The 23157-nt window shown below is 42.4% G+C and overlaps 1 protein-coding gene across 2 annotated transcripts in view; it reads left to right on the forward strand.

The window, feature by feature from the left end:
* COL4A1 (collagen type IV alpha 1 chain) overlaps positions 1–3688 on the forward strand; it is a 194711-nt gene extending 191023 nt beyond the window's left edge. For both annotated transcript variants that reach the window (XM_075918577.1, XM_075918579.1), the window contains exon 52: positions 2269–3688. In XM_075918577.1, the coding sequence (XP_075774692.1) occupies positions 2269–2350 (82 nt within the window). In that variant the 3' untranslated portion in view covers positions 2351–3688. The remainder of the gene's footprint in view (positions 1–2268) is intronic.
* The last annotated feature ends 19469 nt before the right edge of the window (positions 3689–23157 follow it).

Consider the following 23157-nt stretch of genomic DNA (forward strand, 5'->3'; position numbering starts at 1 on the left):
TTTAAAATCCATATTCACAGCTCAGTAAATAACTGCAAGAACAACAGTGTGAAACTTGCTTTAATGTTACACTAATATTGCTCTAAATTAAGCTTAAATGGTTAATGACTCTTGTTAATCTATTTGGATTAATACATTCAGTTAAAATATTTGTGAAAATAATATTGAAAAATAATGCTTTTGGGAAGAAAGGATAAATATCATCAACATTTTGGTAGTCTTTACCACATGTTTTAGGATGACCTCAGAGTATTTGTGCTTCCCCTACACCTGGGTTTCACTTTGTGTGACTTCAGTTGTAACTGGGATACACTGACCTCTTGATAGAAATTAATCCAGAAGTACATTCTCATCTCTAATGGATATTAGTTCATCATTGAACCACTTCATACTAGCATGGGCATTCACATCTCCTCAGATAGGGTATGTCTGCATTGCAATTAAAAATCTATGGCTTGCCCATGACAGCTACTTGGACTCATATGGCTTAAGATAATAGGATATTTAATTGTGGTTTAGACATTCATACAGTCTGGCATCTGGGCTCTAGGACACTGTGGCTATGTCTAGACTGCAGGCTTCTTTCGAAAGAGGCTCTTTCGAAAGCATCTTTCGAAAGAGGCTCTTTCGAAAGATCGCGTCTAGACAGCAGGCGGATCTTTCGATAGAGGAAATCCGCTTTTTCGAAAGAGAGCACCCAGCGAGTCTGGATGCTCTCTTTCGAAGACGGCCTCTTTACATTGAAGAACGCCTTCCTTTGAAAGAGGAACTTTCGAAGGAAGACGTTCTTCCTCGTGAAACGAGGTTTACCGCCATCGAAAGAAAAGCCGCGTTCTTTCGAAATAATTTCGAAAGAACGCGGCTTGAGTCTGGACGCAGGGGAAGTTTTTTCAGGAAAAGGCTACTTTTCCCGAAAAAAACCCTGAGTCTGGACACGGCCTGTGAGAAGAGAAGGTCTTAGAATTTGGGCTCTATCCCGAGCCCAAAAATCTGCACCATAGTTAAACAGACTCTTAGCCTGAGCCCTGTGAGTCCTTGTCAGCTGGCATGGCCCATCCAGGATTATCTAACTGCAGTGTAGACATACAGAGAGGCAGAGAACTGAATGATCTTGAACAATTATCATTCACCTGTGAGCTTCACCCTCTGCAGAAGGGCTTGTGCATAATTTCTGTAGTATTTAGGCTTTAAATTGAGGAAATAAGTGATGCAGAATAAATGTTACCCTTTAGAATAAGGAAGACTACTCAGAGAGAAAGATGGAAGAATGAGCATCGTAGTTATTTTATTCCTTATGACCCTCACTAAGGACGTATCTACACAGCAGCGTTATTTCAGAATAACAGCCGTTATTCCGAAATAACAATGTGAGCATCTACACAGCAATTCCGTAATTTTGAAATAAATTGGAAATAATGAACAGCTTTTTCTGACTTCTATAAACCTCATTCCATGAGGAATAGTGCCCATTCCAAAATAACTGTTTCGAAATAGCAGCACTATGAACATGCCACTGCTTCTATTTCGAAATAGCTCCTCCACAGGGCCATTCAAATTAATTAATGCCTCCTGGGATGAGGTTTACCTGGGTGGTCGACAGATACCTTTGATGTCACCACCTGCGCGTCCAGACTATCGCGCTGAGCCGACAAACAGCTGATCAGCTGTTTGTCGGCTCAGCGTGCCAGCCATGTAGATTTAAATGAAGCGGCGATTATTTAAATCGCCGCTTCATTTTACTATGTCTGGTAGCCTAATCTACATGCCTCTGGCGACAGAGGCATGTAATCTAGACGTACCCCTAGTCTGTACATCATATGTCCTTGGTTGGGAACCAATTCTGCAACCTTACCTCACATGAATCCAAATTGTAGGCTTGAGGTCTGGATTATTAAAGGGACATAGTCAATAAAAAAAAGTCAAACTTCTGAGAGAAAATATTTGACCTGCTTTTATTTTGAATAATTCCTTATAGCTAAAGAGAGAAATCTTTTTTCAAAGTTTGTTTTATTTATTTTGACATCACTTTGTGTATAGTCATTTTTCTCCCACTATTAAAAATAGCAAATTACTATGACTGAATTTCTGAAAGAAGTGACTAGATAGCTGCAGTGACCTAGCCACTTGATTCAACTCTGCCCCAGATTTTTCAATTTTTCATTAAGAGACTAAACTTCTGTATTAAAAGCACTGCCCAGTTAACAATAAACTTGCAAAGTAATATTTTTGTAGTAGCAGCTGTTGATGACTGTCCATTTTTTGTTATAGGAAACCTACTCCTTCAACTCTGAAAGCAGGAGACCTGCGCTCAAACATTAGCCGTTGTCAAGTCTGTATGAGAAGAACATAATGACATTTGAATTTCAACTAATGTCACAATATGGTGCTATTTGTTAAACAGCAATGAAGCCTAGACTTATATCATATGTACCTCATTGTTGTCCAATATGAAAACAGTAAAGTGCCTTATAGAAACTTGCATAACTAACACTCACTGCTTTACTGGCCCTGTACTTGCCGAAGAAGAAAAGAGACAACAAAGATGAGCTTCAAATGTTGACATACCAAATGGCACTTTTGATAAAAGAAATGTTTATGTAATGCACTGACAGTATAAAAAAAAAAAGCCAGAGTTCACTCAAAAAAATTCAAAGGTGCTAGGAGGTATGTTGTTATGCCTTATATGCTGTTTGACTCCCCTTTCTCATTCTTGTATTATATATTTAGATTCATTTTTCTTACACAGATATGCATGTTGTTACCATTGTCTCACTATCTTAAAACTCCAGACTCTTAGGTATGTACTTATTGTTCCTGTACAAAGTAATACTAATATAAAGAAGAGTTTTGGGATTATAGATTATGGTTAAACAGCAAGTATCCATCTTTTCAAAATATAGGGTGTCATCCACCCTGTTTTTCTATTGTAGTGCTTACTTCCATCCCAGTCCTATTAGTTTCAGTGGACTACAGTCCAAAGAAAGTGTTTGCCAAACTAGTTCCACAAATGAGCAATTAAATGTTTCTGCAATGTTTGGTACTATGCAGCTTCTTCATGTAGTGGAAAAAAATTTCCTGGGAAATAAGGAATGGTCCAATTGTGGTCAGGAAAAATATATATATATATATTAGTAATTTATATAGGTATCAACAATTAGGCGAATCAAGCTTCGAGCTTGCTATTGTTTCAAAGGAAGCTTACAAAATTTTTCCTCTTTTTCAATACAGTGTCATAAATTAGATGTTAAATGCTAAAATACTTAATGTGAAACATCTGTTTCTATAGCTCATTTCAATTCCTAACTCTGTATACTGCAGAGAATGAACCCAGGTTAATGGCTGTTTGTGTTTATTCTAGTAAGATGTGCCTTAAGCTTACAGTGTTTATTCTGTATTTAATATTTCAGGGTTTTAAACACTAATCACACACTGAATGACTTGATATTGCAAATTTAAAAGGCCTTAATTTTGTTAATATTTCCCCAGAAAAGTTTTTTCAGAGTGGTCTAAAGAAATAGTTTTCTATGCAAATATTCTGATGTTTGTGCACATCTGTGTTTAAAACTGTTTTATAGTTAATAACCATGCAAATACCAAAATATTTTTGAGAATGCTAAGGCCTTTTATGTAATTTCTTAAATATGTATTTCTTTAAAAATCAAATTTGTAATAAAACTATTTGTGTAAATTTTTTTATTAATTTGTCACTCGTATTTACCTAGCAACAAAAATGATTTATTAATAAGACACTAATAAATGCACCAATTTTATGCAACCCTAGATCATTTTTGTTCTGCACATACTGCAAACATAAAACATTTTTGACAGGTAGAAATAAAGGGACTGCTCTGATACCTTACAGGAAGTAATAGAAGGCAAAACATGGTTGAGGCATGTTAGTGCTACAAGTTTTATATTAAGGTTTTGGGTTGTTGTTGGTTTTTTTCAAATTAAAAATCTTGAATGAAATCATAGGTCAAAAAGCTAGTTAAACATATTTCTCACTCTTCCTTTGACTCTTTTGTGCATGGGATGAGGCAGAGTGGCCTCCCTCTGAACTGAAGGGACCACTACAGTTCCACAAGTGGGCAGAGCTAAATTTGCCTAACCTCAACACTGGAAGTCCTGGAGTGGGACAGGAAGTATAAAAGGAAAGCCGTGGAACTTTTCAGGAACCCTGAAATAACCCTTGAATGGAGCCGCACCCTGTGGTCAGAGATGTAAGAGTATCCCCAGGAAGCTTCCAGAACTGCTATTAGATGAGTACTCCGAGGAGCTTTTGGGACTGCCAGTGACCAAGTATCCTGAGGAGAAAAAGAACTTTTGGACCACAGACCCCTAAAACCAGACTGGGTTATAAAGTAGCCCCAGGAACCAGATTTTAGGCTTATTTCTGCTTCTGAAGAGTGAGTTAGCATGTTTCAGGAAGATCCCTGCTGACCCAGTGGAGGACTGCTTGGGCACTGTGCTGGGACCTAGTGGAGTAGGGTGGGCCCGAGTCATTCTAACTCTTTGCCACTGACCCCAACCCTAGCAATGGACTGTGTTGTGGACTGACCCACAACACTCCAGAAAGCTGTGGAGCCATAGACTATGCTGTACCTCACCCACAGGGCCGAGAGCTCCCTTATGGTATTTCTATACGTCAAGCTTCTTTCGAAATAAACTTTTCCGGCAGAGATCTTCCGGAAAAGCTTATTTTGAAATAGTGCGTCCACACACAAAAAGTGCCACAAAATAGTGATGTGCTATTTCGAAAGATAGCGTCTACACTGATTGGATGCTATCTCGCATTTAAGACCAGCCGGAACCAGTTCAGACAGGGCATTAGGTTAACAGTTGCTTCTGGGTGCTGCTGGCTAAGGCTATCTGAGATGCGTGTTTAAAGGGACCCCCTCCCCCCCCCAGACAGCTGTTTCTCAGATGCTTCTGCTTGCTTGCCTACCTCTCTGAGGGACAGCAAAGCATTTCCACTGCGTGCTCTGGTTGCCTTGGTTTTGGACACCAACGCACTCCTTGCCATGAAGCCAGAGCTGCCTCTGGGCATTGCAATGGCCCCACACAGCCATGCTGCAGTTTCTGCAGGCTGCCTTCATGGTCCTGTATGAGCTCAACTCTGGGCTCATATTTGAGAACCTCTGCCTGTGTCCAGGACAATGCCCCAGCAAACGCACCTCCCCGTGGAGAGACAGTTCTGGAGGCTGGACACCAGTTCCAACTGGTGGGACCGGCTAGTGATGGTGCTCTGGGATGACCAGCAGTGGCTCAACAACTTCTGCATGAGGAACAAGACATTCATGGAGCTGTGTGCCTGGTTCGCCCCTGCCCTCCCACGATGTGACACCCAGATGCAACCTGCCATCTCCCTGGAGAAGCAGATCACCATTGCTGTCTGGAAGCTCACAACACCAGACAGTTACCAGTCCATGGGCAACCAGTTCAGCATGCGAAAGTCAGCTGCTGGGGCCTTCCTCAGGGAGGTATGGCACTGTTGGGCTGCAGTCCCTGGAGGGGAGGGGAGTACTGGAAAGGGACATCCTAGGGAAAAGGGGGTTGGGAATGCATGGGGTGGCCTGAGGGTGGGGGCAGGAGTTCTTCAGTTCCTCCCTCACAGAAGTCTGCCAGGGGGCAGGGCTGATGGGGTGTTTGTGCAGGGGGAGAGACTTGGGGACCTCCCAAGGGCTCATGCCCCCCCCCCCCCCCCTTGATTCTCTGTTTTGTGTCTTTGTCTCCTTCTTTAGGTGGTGAGGGCCATAAAAACCGTCCTGCTGCACAGGGTCATCTGCCTGGGAGACCTGGACCCCATCATGGCTGGATTTGCTGCCCTGGGCTTTCCCAACTGCAGGGAGGGAAGGGGAGCTATAGATGAAATCCCCATACCCCAACCAACGTGATGCGCAGTACATAAACCACAGGGGATATTTTTCTATGATCCTGCAGGCCCTAGTCGACCACCGTGGACAGTTCATGGATATTTTTGTTGGCTGGTCGGGAAAGGCACATGACTCTCATGTCTTCCACAACTCCAGCCTCTACCAGAAGTTGGAGGCTGGCATATTCTTTCCCCCATGCAACATCATGGTCAGGGACGTTGAGATGTCGCTGTGCATCACGGGGGACATGGCCTACCCCATAATGCCGTGGCTGATAAAGCCCTACACCGGCCACCTGGACCCAAGCAGGGACCAGTTTAATGGCCACCTGGGCAGGGCCCACATCCAGGCTGAATGTGCCTCAGAGCTGGGGCTGAGACTGGCGCGTGGTTCGGGTGCTTGTTCCAACCTGTGTCCGTGGACCTTGGCGATCTTGGGTGTGGAGGATCCTGGGAGAACGGGGGGATAGGAAGAACGAGGGGCTGGAGCGGGGTCAGGCATGGGAAAGGGGGTAGAGGCTGGCATGGGAGGAGGGGTGGGGACTGGAACAGGGACTGGGACTGGTGCTGGGTAGGCCATCATCTCCCAGTCACACACTTGTTGTGGTCCTGCTGCAGCAGCACAGTCCACATCTGGGCCTGCCACAGTGCATCATCCCGGACCTTCTGGGCCAGCATCTGCTGCATGTCCCAGAGAATGGAGACATGCTCCTTCATGAGGTCCTCCTGGACCCTCCAATGCCTGGAGCTCCCCTGGCGTCAGGTGACTGGCTCGGGTGGTGTCGATCGCCCCACAGTCACAGCTGGTCCAGCTGGGGAGAATAAAGAGAGGTGGTCAGTCATTGCTGGAGACACTGTTGTTATTCCAGAAAAACACTGCAATGTAGACATACATTTATAGACTGTTATTTCTTGTTTGTCTCAGCCAGGGGACTGGAGCTAAACACTGTTTGCGGCTCTGCCCTGCCTAGAGAGCCAGAGTGCTTCATATCTAGATTGTTGCTGTCTACTCAGTCAAGTGGCTGCAAGCTGAAGAGTATGGCTTTACCCTAGTCCAGAAGTCCAGAGTTTCCCCTATAAACAGTTACTTGCTGTCTGCCAATAAGGTGGATTGGCCTCCCTCTCCATTCAAGAAGAAGGAACCACTACACTTGGTGGCAAATGCAAGCATCATTTCACCCCTGAAATATGGGGATGAGTCCAGAGCAACAGTGAACCAAAGCCTCCTTCAGGCAGCTATAAGGATACTGAATCGCCCCAACCTCAGTGGCTTATCCAGTGGCTCACTGAGCACTAACAGTAGCAGTACATGGCACAGCAGCAGCAACAGCTTCTACAACAACTTGGGCATTAACATCAGAAACTCATTCCATAGCTAGGAGGTCCAGCACTAACAGCAGAGCTTGCAACATCTGGCTGTGCTAATACTGACAGCAGCTCTACTCCTGTGGGAGCAGCAACCCCAACCAAACCCAGTGTGCCTGCCCAAGATGGGTCTTGAGGATGACCCAGATGACTTTTTCAGCTGAGTCTGGTCCAGAGACTCTTGGGTCCATAAGTGGGCCCCAAGTCCGATGACAACTCTTAGGGTATGTCTACACTACCACCCTAGTTCGAACAAGGGTGGTAATGTAGGCAACCGGAGTTGCAAATGAAGCCCAGGATTTTAATTTCCCGGGCTTCATTTGCATAAAGCCGGGTGCCGCCATTTTTAAATGTCTGCTAGTGCATTCCTAGTCCAAACTACCTAGTCCGTACCGCGTGTAGCCGCGCGGCACGGAGTCCGCACTAGCGGACATTTTAAAATGGCGGTGCCTGGCTTTATGCAAATGAAGCCCAGGAAATTCAAATCCCGGGCTTCATTTGCAACTCCGGTTGCCTACATTACCACCCTAGTTCAAGCTAGGGTGGTAGTGTAGACATATCCTTATAGACATGGAAGGAATTCAGGTCTTGCCCTCATTGATTCCAGTTGTGGCCAGACTCTGGTATATTAGGATCTCATTAAACCCCCAGACCTGCAGATAGGGGTCTTCAGCTGCAGTGTATCCATGGGGATGTAAAGCTTTATCCTTGACCCCAAGTCATCCTGATTGTCAAGGGTTATGATATGGCAGTGGGTCTGGCCACAAGGCTGGCCTATCCAGTCATTTTAGGTCAAGACTAGAGTGACTTTATGGAGGTCCTATGTGTCATACACCTTGAGTCCACATGATTCTGAGCAATCCTCAAGTGGATTCTGAGCAATCCTCAAGAGCAAGGAATGTCTACAGTCCATTAATGAGGACCAAATTTATATGACAAAATCCAAAATCTACTAACCAATGTTTTGCTTATGAGTTGGCAGCTTGAATCTCAGATCTAGTTACTGTCAAGAAAATGTGATGGTTGCTCCATATTTCACTAACCAAAAGTAAATTAGTTGTTAACATTTCCATTTTGTTTAATATTTTTGCTCCTTCCTGATGGCCAGGCTTCTGCTCTGTATTCACCTGCATTTAAAATCCTGAGTGACTTGGTTGACTGCATCTGAATTGAAATGGGCCACATGCTTCAGTTGTGGCTCTGTGCCCATTGAAGTAAATTGGAGTTTTTCCAGATCTCATTTGCCTTATATACAGGCAGTCCCCGGGTTACGTACAAGATAAGGACTGTAGGTTTGTTCTTAAGTTGAATTTGTACATAAGTCTGAACTGGCGTCCAGATTCAGCCGCTACTGAAACTGACCAGCGGCTGACTACAGGAAGCCCGAGGCAGAGTTTCTCTGCCCAGGGCTTCCTGGAATCAGCCGCTGATCAGTTTCAACAGCAGCTGAATCTGGACTCCTGGGACAGAGCAGCTGAGGTGCTGCCAGATAGGTCCCCGCAGTGCCACACCTCGGTGCTGCGGGGACCAACCTGGCAGCACCCCAGCTGCTCTGCCCCAGGCGTCCCCAAGAAAAACCTGGTCTGCTGGGGGGCGAGGCGCACTAGCTGCACCCCCGCCCCACCCCCAGCGGACCAGGGAGACGTGGGCAGCGGGACCACGGCGCATCTGGGCCGTCCCGCCACCCGCGTCCTCTGCGGCTTTGCTCCGCGTCTCCCTGGTCTGCTGCCCCCCCCCCCCCCCCCCCCCCCAGCAGACCAGGGAGACGTGAAGCAGTTTCTCACCCCGGAGGATGCAGGCGGCGGGACCGCGGCACGTCTGGGCGGTCCCGCCGCCCGCGTCCTCCGGGGCGAGAAATGCCCCGTTCGTAAGTACGGATCCGACATAAGTCGGATCCGTGTAACCCGGGGACTGCCTGTAATGTCATCCTACACCACATGGGTTTTATACTGCCTTGTAGAGAAGGCATGTATGTACTTAGTCAGGTATAGGCTTTCCCCAAGTGATATATGGTACAGAAATAGCTGAGTTGAATGAGAGAAGAATATAGCAAATCAACAGATTGTGTGGATAAATTATCCATCCATTTTTTTCCTGGAAGTGCTGTCTGAAAGGAAACCAAAGCAGAAGTTCACCTTGTCTTTTCAGACCATGGCTACCCATGCTGGTATGGCAGGTTTTTATTTGCACTCAACATCTTATCTAATAGACAGATAGGTATTAAATTTTGCTTGCAGTTGGTTGAGCCAAACTGTCAGATAACTGGACTTTCTAAGGCTTGTGTGTGAGTTTAATCCTAGTCTGAGAAATTTTGGCTGGCAAAGGACTGATACCAGGGTTCACACTAGCCTATTTCTTTTCTTACTAAAAAGCAAATTGGAAAACAATACTCTGTTAAAGCTTTGAAAGACTGGTTAGATAGCATTTAGCAGTCTTAATTATTTACTAAAGATTACTTATTTACTACTTATTGTCTACTAAAATGCTCTAAATTTTCCTGCCCAAAATGCCCTTTGTACAGTATATCAAGATATAATTGCATAAAAGTAAGACTTAATAACTGAGCACTTGATTTTGATGGTGTACATGAAGATGAGCAGAGCAGTGAATTTTTTATAATAAGCCTCTCTTATTATGAAAATATAAAAATCAGTAGTTACGTATTTAAAGCACTCAGAGCCAGCATTGTTGTTGCACTTCAGCTCATTATATGCACGGGAACTCTGAAAAGCTCATTTGTTAAAATAAGTGTATTGTGTATATCCAGATTACCCACTAGAACTTTCCCAATAAAAATTCAATTTGTTGTGTAAACCTGACTCAGAAGTAGTACTTGAAGAAAACTATTATGCCACAATTCTCCTCTAAAACTGCAGATGGTGCCCTTGTACTAAAAAGAACAGAACATTAGTATAACAAATGCTGCTTTTTTGCTTGTCTCTCCTCTAATCCATTAAAATGTAAAACAGGGTTACACACACACACACACCCCTTTAGCTCAGTTGTCACCTGTTCTAACTACTAGAAAGTTTGCTTACCAAATTGGAGGAAAGTAGATGTCAGCATAAACAAACTAAATATCTGCATATGTTGACTTATAAAAATGTGATAAATACTCCAAAACATATGTTAATACAAATAACTACATGCAGTGGCTTTCCTAATATTTTGAATTCGTGCAGATTTTCTAGCAGTTATGTAAGATCACTTTCTAATTATGGGATATTTCATTGTATAAAGGTAGCTTCTTTCACGAAACATATTTTCCTATAAAATAATTTGCTTGAGAGCACTATCCCCTTATCTGTAGGGCCTTACCAAACTCATGGACCATTTTGATCAATTTCATAGCCAGATGGCTTTAAAATTAGTCAGTTTTACAATTTCAGATTTCACAGTGTTGGAACCATTGGTATCCTGAACCAAAATGGTATCTCTTGGGGTAGAGGGTGTCACAAAGTTGTTGTAGGAAGGTCATAGGGTTGCCACCCTCACTTCTGTGCTACCTTCACAGTTGGGTTCTGAAGGCAGCAGCTACAGAGCTTCCTGCAGTTAGAATAGGTTACTGGAAGTGAAGGTGATCTGATCTAGTGTTCCCTTTAAGCTGCACACCAGCACCGCTTCACAGGCAATTAATCAGCCCTGCCCAGTCAGAGAGAGAATAACTTAGAATGGGCCTGTGGAACATCTACACATCTTATTTCAAAATAGCTATTTCAGAATAGCCATTCTTTGTCGAATGAGGTTTACAGATTTCGGAATAAGCCATCTGTTATTATGAAATTATTTTGAAATAACAGAATGGCTGTGTAGACACACAGTTATTTCAAAATAATGTTAGTCATCTCGAAATAACAGTGCAGTGTGGATGCATCCTCAGAGAAATGGTTGGCAAGCACCCAGGTGAGGCAAGAATATGGGGGAAAATTAGTTCAGGAGAGTTGGGAATTTATAAAGAGATATTATTAAGAGCATAAGGGCAAACTATCTCACTGTGTAGGAATGATAAGAAGTATGGTAAAAGACCATCCTGGCTTAACCAGGAGAACTTCAGTTATTGAACTTTATAAAAGAACAATACAAGAAGTGGAAACCAGGTCAAAATACAAAGTATGAATGTATCTTTAACACAAGCACGTAGGGACAAAATTAGAAAGGCCAAGGCACAAGATGACATTAAACTAGCTGGAACATACAAGGTACAAAGAAAACATTTTACAAATACATTAGAAGCAAGAAGAAAGCAAGGATAGGCTAGTTAATCTAAGAGGGAAAAACAAAAACAGAAAATGCAGCAATGGATACTGTAAGAACATGAATAAAAAAATATTACTTCCACCCATGACACTCAGACTGAACATTGATTTAATCCAAATTGTATAATATACATGTAGGGTGTGTCTAAACTACATGCCTCTGTCAACAGAGGCATGTAGATTAGACAGATTGGCAGAGGGAAATGAAGCCGCGATTTAAATAATCGCAGCTTCATTTAAATTTACATGGCTGCCGTGCTGAGCCGACAAACAGCTGATCAGCTGTTTGTCGACTCAGCGCGCTAGTCTGGACGCTCCCGCTCCAACCTGAAAGCCCTTTATCGACATCCCCGTTATGCCTCGTAGGATGAGGTTTACCAGGGAGGTCGATAAAAGGCCTGTCGACAGGGGAGCTTCCAGACTAGCGCGCTGAGCCGACAAACAGCTGATCAGCTGTTTGTCGGCTCAGTGCGGCAGCCATGTAAATTTAAATGAAGCCGCGATTTAAATCGTGGCTTCATTTCCCTTTTTCGAATAAACTAATAGAATAGACGTACCCTTACTGATTTATTGTAAGCTCACACAGGATCTGTTGGAAACCAAAAATGCTTTATAAACTTGTTTCCATCAGTGCCATCTTAGCAAGAAGTAACCTTTTCTTCTGTTGCAGAATTTGTAAATGAACTGTCAGAAAGGCCTGTAAGAAGAAACTGACCAAATGGCTTATCTTTACTATAAAGTATTTTCAATCTATTGTTAGGGATGTATGAGAGATAAGCCATTCCCTTCCCCATCCTCTTACCCCCTGGCTTTACTGATATAATCTCCCATGTTCCATATGCACCTAAACTGGAAAAAAAATACACTGAACTGAACATTCATATCTATATAATTTTATCTAAAAAATGTGTCACTGAGCATATTATGATCTCATACCAAAAAGAGCCTGGCTTTCAGTAAGCAAAAATATTTGATGGAAGTCTATCTGAATATTTCAGAGTTGTGCATTGGTAACAGAATTTTTCTTTCTTGCCATACAGTCAGTCAACTCTATTTATCGTAATTGGTATGAAATTGACAAGATACTGACAGAGAAGTCTAGAGAAGGCAGATGATCATTTGATGCTCTGTCAACTTCCGACTTGCATAAGAAAACATGTTGCCTTTGTGCAGGAATTCAGCAGGCCTTATTCATCATTTTGTCTTTGAGCTAGATTGTAATAAATAAGCATGGGCATGTTGATACTAGGAAATTATTTCAGAATAACTAAGTTTGAAATAACTCGCCAAATAACTATTTTAAAATAAGCAATATTCCACGAGGAAAGCAGGAGTATGGGTTTCAAAATAACCAGCCTGTTATTTTGAAATAATGAGCTTGGAAGTGTGGACACTCTACTTATTTCAAAATAACCCGCCTTATTTTGAAATAATAACACCCCAGTATAGAGCAGGGATAAGTGAAACAGGCTGGACAAGGAGAAGATTTTTTTATCAAGTTGACTTCATACTCCCTATAATGGGAGTCTGATCTGTATTATATTATTCAGGTAGCACTATGTATAAAATACCTGATTTAAATGAACCTCAGCTATACCTGGTAGAGTATTAAAGGCTCTTATGATGAACACGTCTGGTGTCTGTAACTATGCTCGGTTGCCAGTCTATATCTGGTAGAGGACATGTCACTATGGTGGAATAAACTTACCATAGTGTCTTTCCAAAGTGTATCTGCCAATCCTTCATCAGTGTGTGGATCCATTTCACTGTAAGTTAAAGGGGAAGTGCAACATCAATAGTGCTAGCAGACACTCAGCACTCACTGTCTTGGCAGGCAGGGATGTAGACATTGGGAAAACGTTCCTTCTTCCCTTCCTGGCCATGTCTACACTACACCTCTGTTGGTAGAGGGATGTCTATGAAGCACTTCAAAAGTGCAAATGAAGAGGGGATTTAAATATCTTGTGCTTCATTTGCATAATCACATCATGGTGCTGTTTCGAACAAGCGCCTTGTTGAAAGTGAAACTGCGGTTTAGACACAGGTTTTTTGACAATGGGATGCTTTTTCAAAAGCTCCTGTACAGGAGCTTTCAAAAAGCGCCCCGTTGTCGAAAAAAAATGCATCTAAAATGTGGCTTCAGTTGCAAAATAGCGCTTGTTCGAAACAGCACCATGATGTGATTATGCAAATGAAGCGTGGGATATTTAAATCTCCGCTTCATTTGCACTTTCAAAATGTCTAATTTACATCTCTCTGCCAACAGAGGGGTATAGTTTAGATGTAGCCCCCGATTAAATGACCCTAGCAACGATTTTTTGGGAGACTAATGAGTAAAACTGAAATATTAGTGCTATCGTGCGGAACAGAGTCTTCTTAGTAGGCAGGGGATCAAAATGGTACCCAAATCACAGGAACCTTAAAACAAGGACAAAATCACACATCACAAAGAGTTCTTCCAGTGTTCCCTTTCTGGAAGGCACCAGGAGCTCTGACCCAAGCACGTTCTTCAAACACCGGCATCAAAGAAGATCAAAGACCTAACTGTGTATCTTTTTTTTCTATAGTATCAAAGCACTGCAGGGAGGTGCCCCAGTTTCGTGAGGAGGTGAGGTCCAGGCCATGGTACAGAAAAACCCTGTCACCAGCACAACAGGTGCATTCAGGAAAAAGAGGATCAGTTACTAGATGATTTTAGAATTTTTTAACTTGTGTCTGTTCACCCTGAAGCAGCATTTGGGCACCAGCGGACTCTCAGGCAGCCCCACTCTTTGAGGAGACCAGTAATTTTGCAGAGTGACTCATCCTTTGTTTCTAACACAATCATCCAGGCCCCCAAACAACATGACTGAACAAAGAATAAGTCCCGACACAAGCAGAGGAAAAGACATTCTCCATCATCATCTAGCCCTTCCTCTGCTATTCCCCCAAAAAGCAAGTATTATTGGCATGCCAAGAAACTTCAATCCAAAACACCAAACATCCTCATTTCAATATAAGATGAATCCAGGACTCAAGCAAGATGGTGAATTTTCTGAATTGAAATGAGGAACAAAATCAGAAACGAAATTTGAGAGAAAAATTTCCACCAGAAAGCTTCACAAGATGCATTAGAGAGCTTCGGCATTCAGACAGACCAAAAAGAAAGAAACTGTCTATAGCTACAACATTTTCTTAAGGTTACAAGGAAGAAATAGGAGTCTCTCTTAATAAAAGTGGCAAGGAGTCCTGTAGCACCTTATAGATTAACAGATGTATTGGAGCATAAGGTTTCGTGGGCAAAGACCCACTTCGTCAGATGCAGACTAACACGGCTATCCCTCTGTCTCTTAATAAGGTCACCTCAAACACCATGAAGGTCAGATGGGAAAATACAAAAATCCAGTTGACTGGCTTGATCGTGCATATAACCTTACTTATGCCAAAAGACATTATGTAAAAGATAAGTGCAGAATTGGTGGCCCAAAGAAAGACTCTTGTCTTTGAGGACCACAGAGACTAAAAACACTGTTGAGTGAAATCTTGAAGTCATAGTCAAGAAAAGCCAAGGCACTTGGCAGCATCCTTCAGGCCAAATCCATATCCATCTGGTTTCCCAAAGTGATGATAGGCTGGTCTAAAGCACAGAAGGAATCAGCCTGGATTATCAATGCACTGGGCTGTATGGGAATGGAGAGTATGGAAAGAATCACTGAGCTACCAGACCAAGTCATTGCTTTTCTGAGATATTAAGAGATGAAAAAGCTGTTCTCATATACAGGCAGTCCCTGGGTTACATGGATCCGATTTACATCGGATCCCTACTTACAAACGGGGTGAGGCAACCCTGCACTAGCTGCTTCCCCCCAGCAGGCCAGGGAGACCCGGAGCAGCTTTTCTCAGCAGACACCTCAGCTTGAGAATAAAGGACTGAGGGAAGTGAGGTGTGGGAGAATAAAACTGAGCTCTGGAGAAATGTTTGGCTAGAGTTTCCCCTACAATTTGTACCAGTTCCGACTTACATACAAATTCAACTTAAGAACAAACCTACAGTCCCTATCTTATACGTAACCCGGGGACTGCCTGTACGTAACTTCAATGTGAGCACACTGATATGCTCTGCAGTAATCTGCAGCTGTCAAAATGTAACTGACATACATAAATTAACCATTGTCAGCAGTGGAGATCTGTTTGTTTTAGGAAGCATACAACACACTGGAAATTCTTGAAGTTTCTCTTTCTGTTTCCAGGTGAACTGCAATGACAGCCAGAGTGAGAGAGGTTTTGTACTAGTTTGTTTGCTTTTGAAAGGCACTGAACATGACCCCTGTGGAATGTGTACAAGAGGAAATGAAAAGCATACGTGGGAAGCTGAGAAAGCAGCACTTCTCTATCATTAGACATATAATAAGGTGGATCATATCAGTTGTTGGCTTATTCTCCCAAGTGAATAGGTGCCATAGACACAGCACTGTCTGGTTACATATTAACTTGGTGTATGGCAGAAAAGTCAAAACAATAACAGAGGAACTGTGTGACATGCAAAAAGAGTCCGAAGATCTCTTACAAGCAAAAAAATCTTTTCTGTGACTTTTAAGGGTATGTCTACTCTTCTGTATTGACCCCTGAGTCCTAATCTGGGGCTCCAGTGTCTACACAGCATTGCTCAGGCACAAGTCCAACCACCCATATGTCATCTGAAGATTCATCTGATTCATCTGAAGCAGTGGGTTGTGCCCACGAAAGCTCATGATACTATCTACATGTTTTGTTAGTCTCCAAGGTGCTGCAGGACCATTCTTTGTTTTTTAATTTTTTTCAGCTAGACTATGTCTACACTGCAGTGTTATTTTGGAATAATGTCAGTTATTATGAAATAACGTAGTGTGTGTCAGCACAGCAAGCCCGTTATTTCAAAATACATTTTTAAATATCGGGCTTCTAACTCTGACTTCTGTAAACCTCATTTCATGAGGAGTAAGGGGAGTCAGGGGAAGAGTGCTCTATTTTGAAATAACTGCTGTGTAGACAGTGCCAAAAGTCGAAATAAGCTGTTTTGACTTAAGCTACACAATTAGCATAGCACAAAATGTGTAGCTTAGGGTATGTCTACACTACCCCCCTAGTTCGAACTAGCGGGGGTAATGTAGTCATCCGCACTTGCAAATGAAGCCCGGGATTTGAATTTCCCGGGCTTCATTTGCATGAAGCCGGCCGGCGCCATTTTTAAATGCCGGCTAGTTCGGACTCCGTGCCGCGCGGCTACACGCAGCACGGACTAGCTAGTTCAGATTAGGCGTACAGCTAGTTCGGATTAGGAAGCCTAATCCGAACTAGCTAGTCCGTGCCGCATGTAGCTGCTTGACTTGGCTTGGACTCTCTACTTCAGTTGAACCCTGTGTGATTTGTGTGTAGCTGAAAGAATTGTGGTTAGAACTTGAGCGTGAGTTCAAATTCTGCATTTACAATGCAGTGTAGACATACTCTAAGGTGAGAGTCCAGTAGCAGGGCGGACCTGTGACAACCAGCATATTTGTTCACAGAGGTGTAAAGTGCGCTGGAATGCAGAGCCTACCTTTCCTTGCAATAGGATAGTAATGTATGAACTGTCTCCATAAGAGCAACCACCCCCCACCCAGACAAATTCCAATAAAAGGGTATTTTTAGAGAAGCCCTGGTTTTAATAGATTCATATATTCTGTATAGTATCAGATCAAATTATTGTTAAGAATAAATAGGCCAGGTAAGACTTTTCCTCCACTGGTAACACCTGCAAACCCCAGTTGTTTCTGAGAAGAATTGAACCTGGGACCTCTGGAGCTTAGTGTGTGAGCCTTTACTGCAGAAGCTAAAAGCCAGCTGCTTGTTAGCTAAAACTGTAGAGCTCATTATTCTCTCTGGGCATTTTTTTGCTGCCACTAGATGGGACAATACACCACTCCTAGCAGGTGTGAGGGTTACACACACATTTCAAAAACTGTGTATAATAAAAAGTAAATATTATCCCCCAAAAACAGAAGCACAGAAGGTAAATTGATTTACCCAGCAAATCACATCACCTGAGTCCCAGTTTCATGTTCTGTCTCTTCCATGCTTTGTCCCAAATTGTATGGTTCTTTTGGTGTAACCAGACTGAGCATTTGCTTATTTATTCAAATTGGTAATCCATTCCAGTCCTTGATTACATGTAAAAAAAGATGGTCTTTGAAATGTTTAATAGAAATAGGATGGGTAGGGCCTCTTGTAATAGTAATAGGTGCCTTACAAGTCCTATACATTTTCTTGTGGAAGTCCTCATTTTCTCTGTTGTAAGGATTTGTATGTTGCTCAGCTCTTGGGATTCTGTTACCCTATGGGAAGAACGATATCCCCATCTCTGTGTTTGTTGTTTGCAGTTTAAGTGTAGCCATTTTGGTCCCAAAATTTCAGACACACATGGTGGGTGAGGTAATATCTTTTATTGGACTAACTTCTGTTGGTGAAACAGATGTGCTTCTGAGGTAAGACACAACTCTTATTCAGCTAAATTTGAATGCTTGTCTCTCTCACCAGCAGAACTTGGTCCTATAAAAGATATTCCCCACCTTTTATCGTTAGCTCTAGACTTTCAAAGTAAACTTTGGAAACAAAATAAGGATATTTTGAAAGAGGTAAGTCAATTTTGGTAAAAATGACATATTTATTACATTGCCATGCCTTTGTTTTGTGTTCTGTCCCAAATGGGATTAGGAAGAATCACTACAGAATAAAGAACAATGTCCACACTGGGTGTTCCTGCACTAACAGATATCCTGAGTAATAACTCTTTTAAGACCTGTCTGAAATTCTAACTATTGTCTCCCTTCTCTGTAATCTACAAAGAAGTCTCTATCCAGTCTGTATTCAGAAGACAAGTGTAGAGCCCTCTTTTGCTTTCTGGATACAATTTCTAGTAGTGGAACACAGATTTATTAGTGAGGATTTAAGTAACTCCCATTTCTGAAGCCTGCTATCATCAGCTATTTCCATACAGGGTCTTGGAGGGTACATCTACACAGCACCATAAACTCGAAATAAGATACGCAATTCGCTCTATGCCATCCCTTACTTCTCGTACAATGAGTTTTACAAGGATGGCGAGAGAGCTCATCCGCTATATTTTGGAATAGCAGATGAGTTCAAAAGATGCTGGGTAGCTCTTTGGGGATATATTTTGCCATAAAATAATTGCCAAATTTCTATCTGCAAACCATTTATTCAAGATGTTGCTAAAAATTTGCCCCAAAGCTAGATTAACCTTTTAAAAACTTGGTTGCCGGCAGTTAAATGCATATGGTGGGATTTTCTAATGTGCTCAACATTTGCCTAACTTTGCTCCCATTGAAGTCAGTGGTCACCTGACTCTTGACTGAAATTTGGACAGAGCTAGGACATCACTTTTGTAGATCCCTTGCATTAGAGTTAGGTAATTCCAGGATAAAGCATCAATGCCACTGTTATCTAGGTCACCTGTAGATACTGCAGCATTTGTCAGTTGATTTTAGTTAGGCAGTGTCTCATTGGTTCTTTCCTATACCAGCTGCACTGTTTGGGGGATTACTAAAGAAATTAGTCCTCTTAAACTCTCTTTCCATTTTGGAAAAGAGGCCAACAAAGTTTGCCATCATTTTTATTAGTGCGAAAAATGCTAACAAGCTTTCGCCATTAGATATATATAGTGGGGGAAACAAAGCATTCAGCAGCAACATTCAGCTGCAGATGAATCATGCCACTCTAGCTGCTCAATAGTTTTTTCAGTTCTTCATATTTTAGTTATTCCACATTTAGTGTGGAAAAGGCAGACTCTGGGCCTTATACTACGAAGAAGCATGTTTTAATCACTTCCTAGATATACAGTGTGATGCTGAACAGCTTAGGAAGGACAATGAAGAGTTGTGTACATGGTTGTTTGTCTCATGAGGATCTGTTGACAGGAATTTAATGCTCTAAATGAGAGGAAAAGTCTGACATTGAGAGCTGACTGTAGTCTAGGCTTGGTGAACCTGTGAGCCTTACTCTTATTTCATGCTGAAGGGGCTCAGTGAGTTGAAATGGATAATTTAAAATATAAATAGATCAACAGTGAGTCACTTCCTGCCTAATCAAGGAGGTTTAATTACAGAAAAAGAAATGCAGTGGAGAAACAATCTCTCGTAGTTGTAAGAGAGCAGCTGAGACACATAACCAAAACAGAGATTCTGCTACAGTAAACTTCAACTGGTCAGACAGGTTTAAGCACTTAATCCTTTTTCTGCTCCTGTTATAACACCTCCTAGAATATGGCCACACTAAAAGGATGTTTTTCATAGAGATTAAAAAAGGATTAGTTGTTTTTGTGAAATCATCCATGACTCATCTCCAGCCAGTCCATTGTCAAATCTGTGGCTGATTGCACTGGCCTGAACAAACAGACTGTTTTCCTGATGAAAGCAAAGCAAACAATGAAGGCCCCTGTTCACTTTTTGGTCCCTGTTTATTTTGACCTTTGCTCTCAATTATCAACAGTGATCATTAAAAGAATCCAAACAAACTGAAGTTACTTTTGGTTCCTTCTGCACAATAACCCAAAAAGCCAGTCCAGGCCCATCCTTAAGTTCTAGTTAGTCACCTTTTCACAGACTTTTTGGAAACATCCAAGTGTAAAACCATGAGAATAAAACAGAGAATGCTGGGTGACTTCATTTGTCAGATGGCTTGGCTTTGGGATAGATTATCTCGTGTGGAGTGAAATATGAGAAGTAGAGTAAAGACCCCTGTCCTGTTCTGCTTGGTGTTGTTCAGACTGACTCTGGGCACTATTTTCCCAATAGTCCCTTTTGCGAGAAAGTGCATGTAAGGGGTGCAGAGGGGAGAGCCCTCTGTCCGCTGTCTATAAGGCAACCAGAGTAGCTGTCTTGGAGTACCTGCGTGCTCCATAAAAAGAGATGAGAGAACTACTCCTTGGAGCAGGGAAAGAATTGTGAATCTGAGGGGACGTTTACACTTTACATGCTACCGTGGCGTCATTGCACTGTTGTAGCACTTCAGTAATGTCTACATCTTCTGTCTACTTTAGACATTAGTTAGCTATGAGAGGTGTAACATTAAGGATGGTGCATAGGCAGGGATGCCTGAGGCATTAAATGATATGTATTTTTCTGGAACTGTTTTACTCATTTCTTCCAATCATCCTCTCCCTCTTCATGTTATGGAAAACAATTGAATTCCCAGCACATCTCATTTTCCTGGCACAACCAAACCCTGACTTTGCCTTATGTTACGATAAGAGGAAGCTGCATGCCAAATTTGGTGGCCCTAGTGCTTACTGTTTAGGAGGAGTTCTTGAACAAATGAACTCACAGATAGACTGATGGATGGATTTACAGACAGGAAGACACACAAATCTCTAATATCTATCTATCTATCTATCTATCTATCTATCTATCTATCTATCTATCTATCTATCTATCTATCTGAAATGTTGATGTAAACTCACCAAAGTTAACATAAAAGCTACCTCTTTGCCCTTTCCCCTTGCCTCGGCAGCTTTTAGAGTACATGGTCTTACCTACATTATGTTGTGTGTGTCAATGTGCAGTAAAGACATGCACACAAAACATAAGAGGGTTAAGTCCCTTCATGGCCTGCCTCAACCTCAAGTCCAGGTGTGCAGACGTAAGGATGTTTGGTCCCTCCCTCAATCCAAACAAGAAGCTAGAGTGGGCCTGGAAGTAGGCTGAGTTGGTACAATGGACTAGCAATGTGGGCCAGTGGCAAAATGCTGCCCTCTGGAACATGGGGAGAGCAGATACAGATAAGCAAGTTTCACAGCTTCTTGAGTTCTCCTTAGGCAGGCACATGGGAAAGCCGCTATCTGGTTCTGAGGCCATAGTCACAGTGTGGGCTGGTGCTAAAGGGGGGATTTCAGTCCATGTAGGAACACATGAGTGACAGTAGGTAGGTTGGCACAAGCATTCTTCTGTCAACCTGGCTATGTCTGCAGTGGGGGTTGGGTTGGCATAGCTACAATGCTCAGAAGTGTGGATTTTTCATAGCCCTAAGCTATGTCAGACCAGGAGTAGACCAAGCCTAAGTATTTTACTTAGGAAAGAGGAAGTTGTCCATGTGAAGTAATTATCTCCAGTGAAAATTTCTGCAGGTATGTCTATACTAAGGAGCCTTTAGTGACAGCTATGCCAGCATAGCTATGGCAGCATAGGCCCCTGATGTAGCCTACACTGACAGAATGACATAAGATACACTGACAGAAGCTCTCTTCTGTCAACACAACTGTGTCTACATTGGGGTTTTTGTCAGCATAGCTATGTCATTAGCACGGGGTGTTTTTCCACGTTCCACCGGATAGAGCTATGCCAACACAACTTCTAAATGTAGAGGTAGTCTCTATTTTCAGTCTGCCAGTGTAAGGCAGTAACTCACGCTCCTCCATAGCCCCCTTGGAGGCATTTCTGTGACAGGAGACTGACCAGAGACGGGACAGTGGATAGCGCAGTCAGGAAATTCTGTCCCTGGTCATTGTGCTCAAAGCTACTATAAAAATATCACAGCCAATTATGAATTTGTCAGAACGTTCTGATACAGATGGAAGGAGAAGGTCATTGTGAAAATAGCTCCTATTTATTTGTCTGTCAGTGCTGACAAGGAATCATGCGCATGTACCAGATGCTACACTAGCTATGCCCTTGGTTCATAATGCTGGCAATTAAACAAAAACAAGAATGTCTGTGTGGTGTCGTATTAATAATCCTAAAGATTAACAGCTAATCCCAAATCATAATGAATTTTCCATCAGTGTGACTTGTAGGTCACTGTCACTATACATCTAGCTTCACAAAGACCAATGTCCAAAAGAATCCCCATAGATCATTAAAAAAGCAACAAAACAAAATGCAGTATGGTCTATGAACCAGAATCTGAGATAAAAATACTAAACTGAGCTAGCCTCTGGGTGGCAGGGCACTCATCTCAACCACTCTTCAGATATACTGAAAGAAAAATATATTCATGGAGATAAACACAAAGCATCGTTTCCATTTAGTGCACTCTCTGTTCCATTTCGCATTATTTCGAAATAACAATGCGAGCGTATACACAGCCATTCCATTATTTCAAAATAATTTTGCAGTAATGGATGGCTTATTCTGAAATATGTAAACCTCTTTCTACGAGGAATAACACCTATTCCAAAATAGCTATTTTGAAATAAGGCATGTGTAGACGCTTCACTGCTGCTATTTTGAAATAGCCCGTCACCAGAAGCATTCTAAGTTATTCCTTCCCAGTGTCTCCTGGGGCTCCAAATCAATATAGCACATCTACATTAGAGAAGCCTGCCTCGGACTGATTTTGAGGCTTCCCTGCAGTGTAGACGTGCTATTTCAAAATAAGCTATTTCAGAATAGCTATTCCAGAATAGCTTATTTTGAGCTAAGTGTGCAGTGCAGACCTACTCTTTCATGCTAATGAAATCCAATCTCTGTGCTACGAAGCTGGAGAAGACATTGCCTTCAACTGGAGGTTTGGTAGTATCTTGTGACTGACTGTGGCATATTGCATGATAGGAATATGAAGTTTGCTTTAATACCTAGATCCTAGACAAGATGGCTCTAGCATTACAAGGTGATGTCAAAGCATAGATGCCAAGGCAGCAATATGAGAATGTGTACA

The sequence above is a fragment of the Pelodiscus sinensis genome, chromosome 1 (genome assembly GCF_049634645.1).
Source record: "Pelodiscus sinensis isolate JC-2024 chromosome 1, ASM4963464v1, whole genome shotgun sequence".
Classification (NCBI taxonomy): Eukaryota; Metazoa; Chordata; order Testudines; family Trionychidae; genus Pelodiscus; species Pelodiscus sinensis.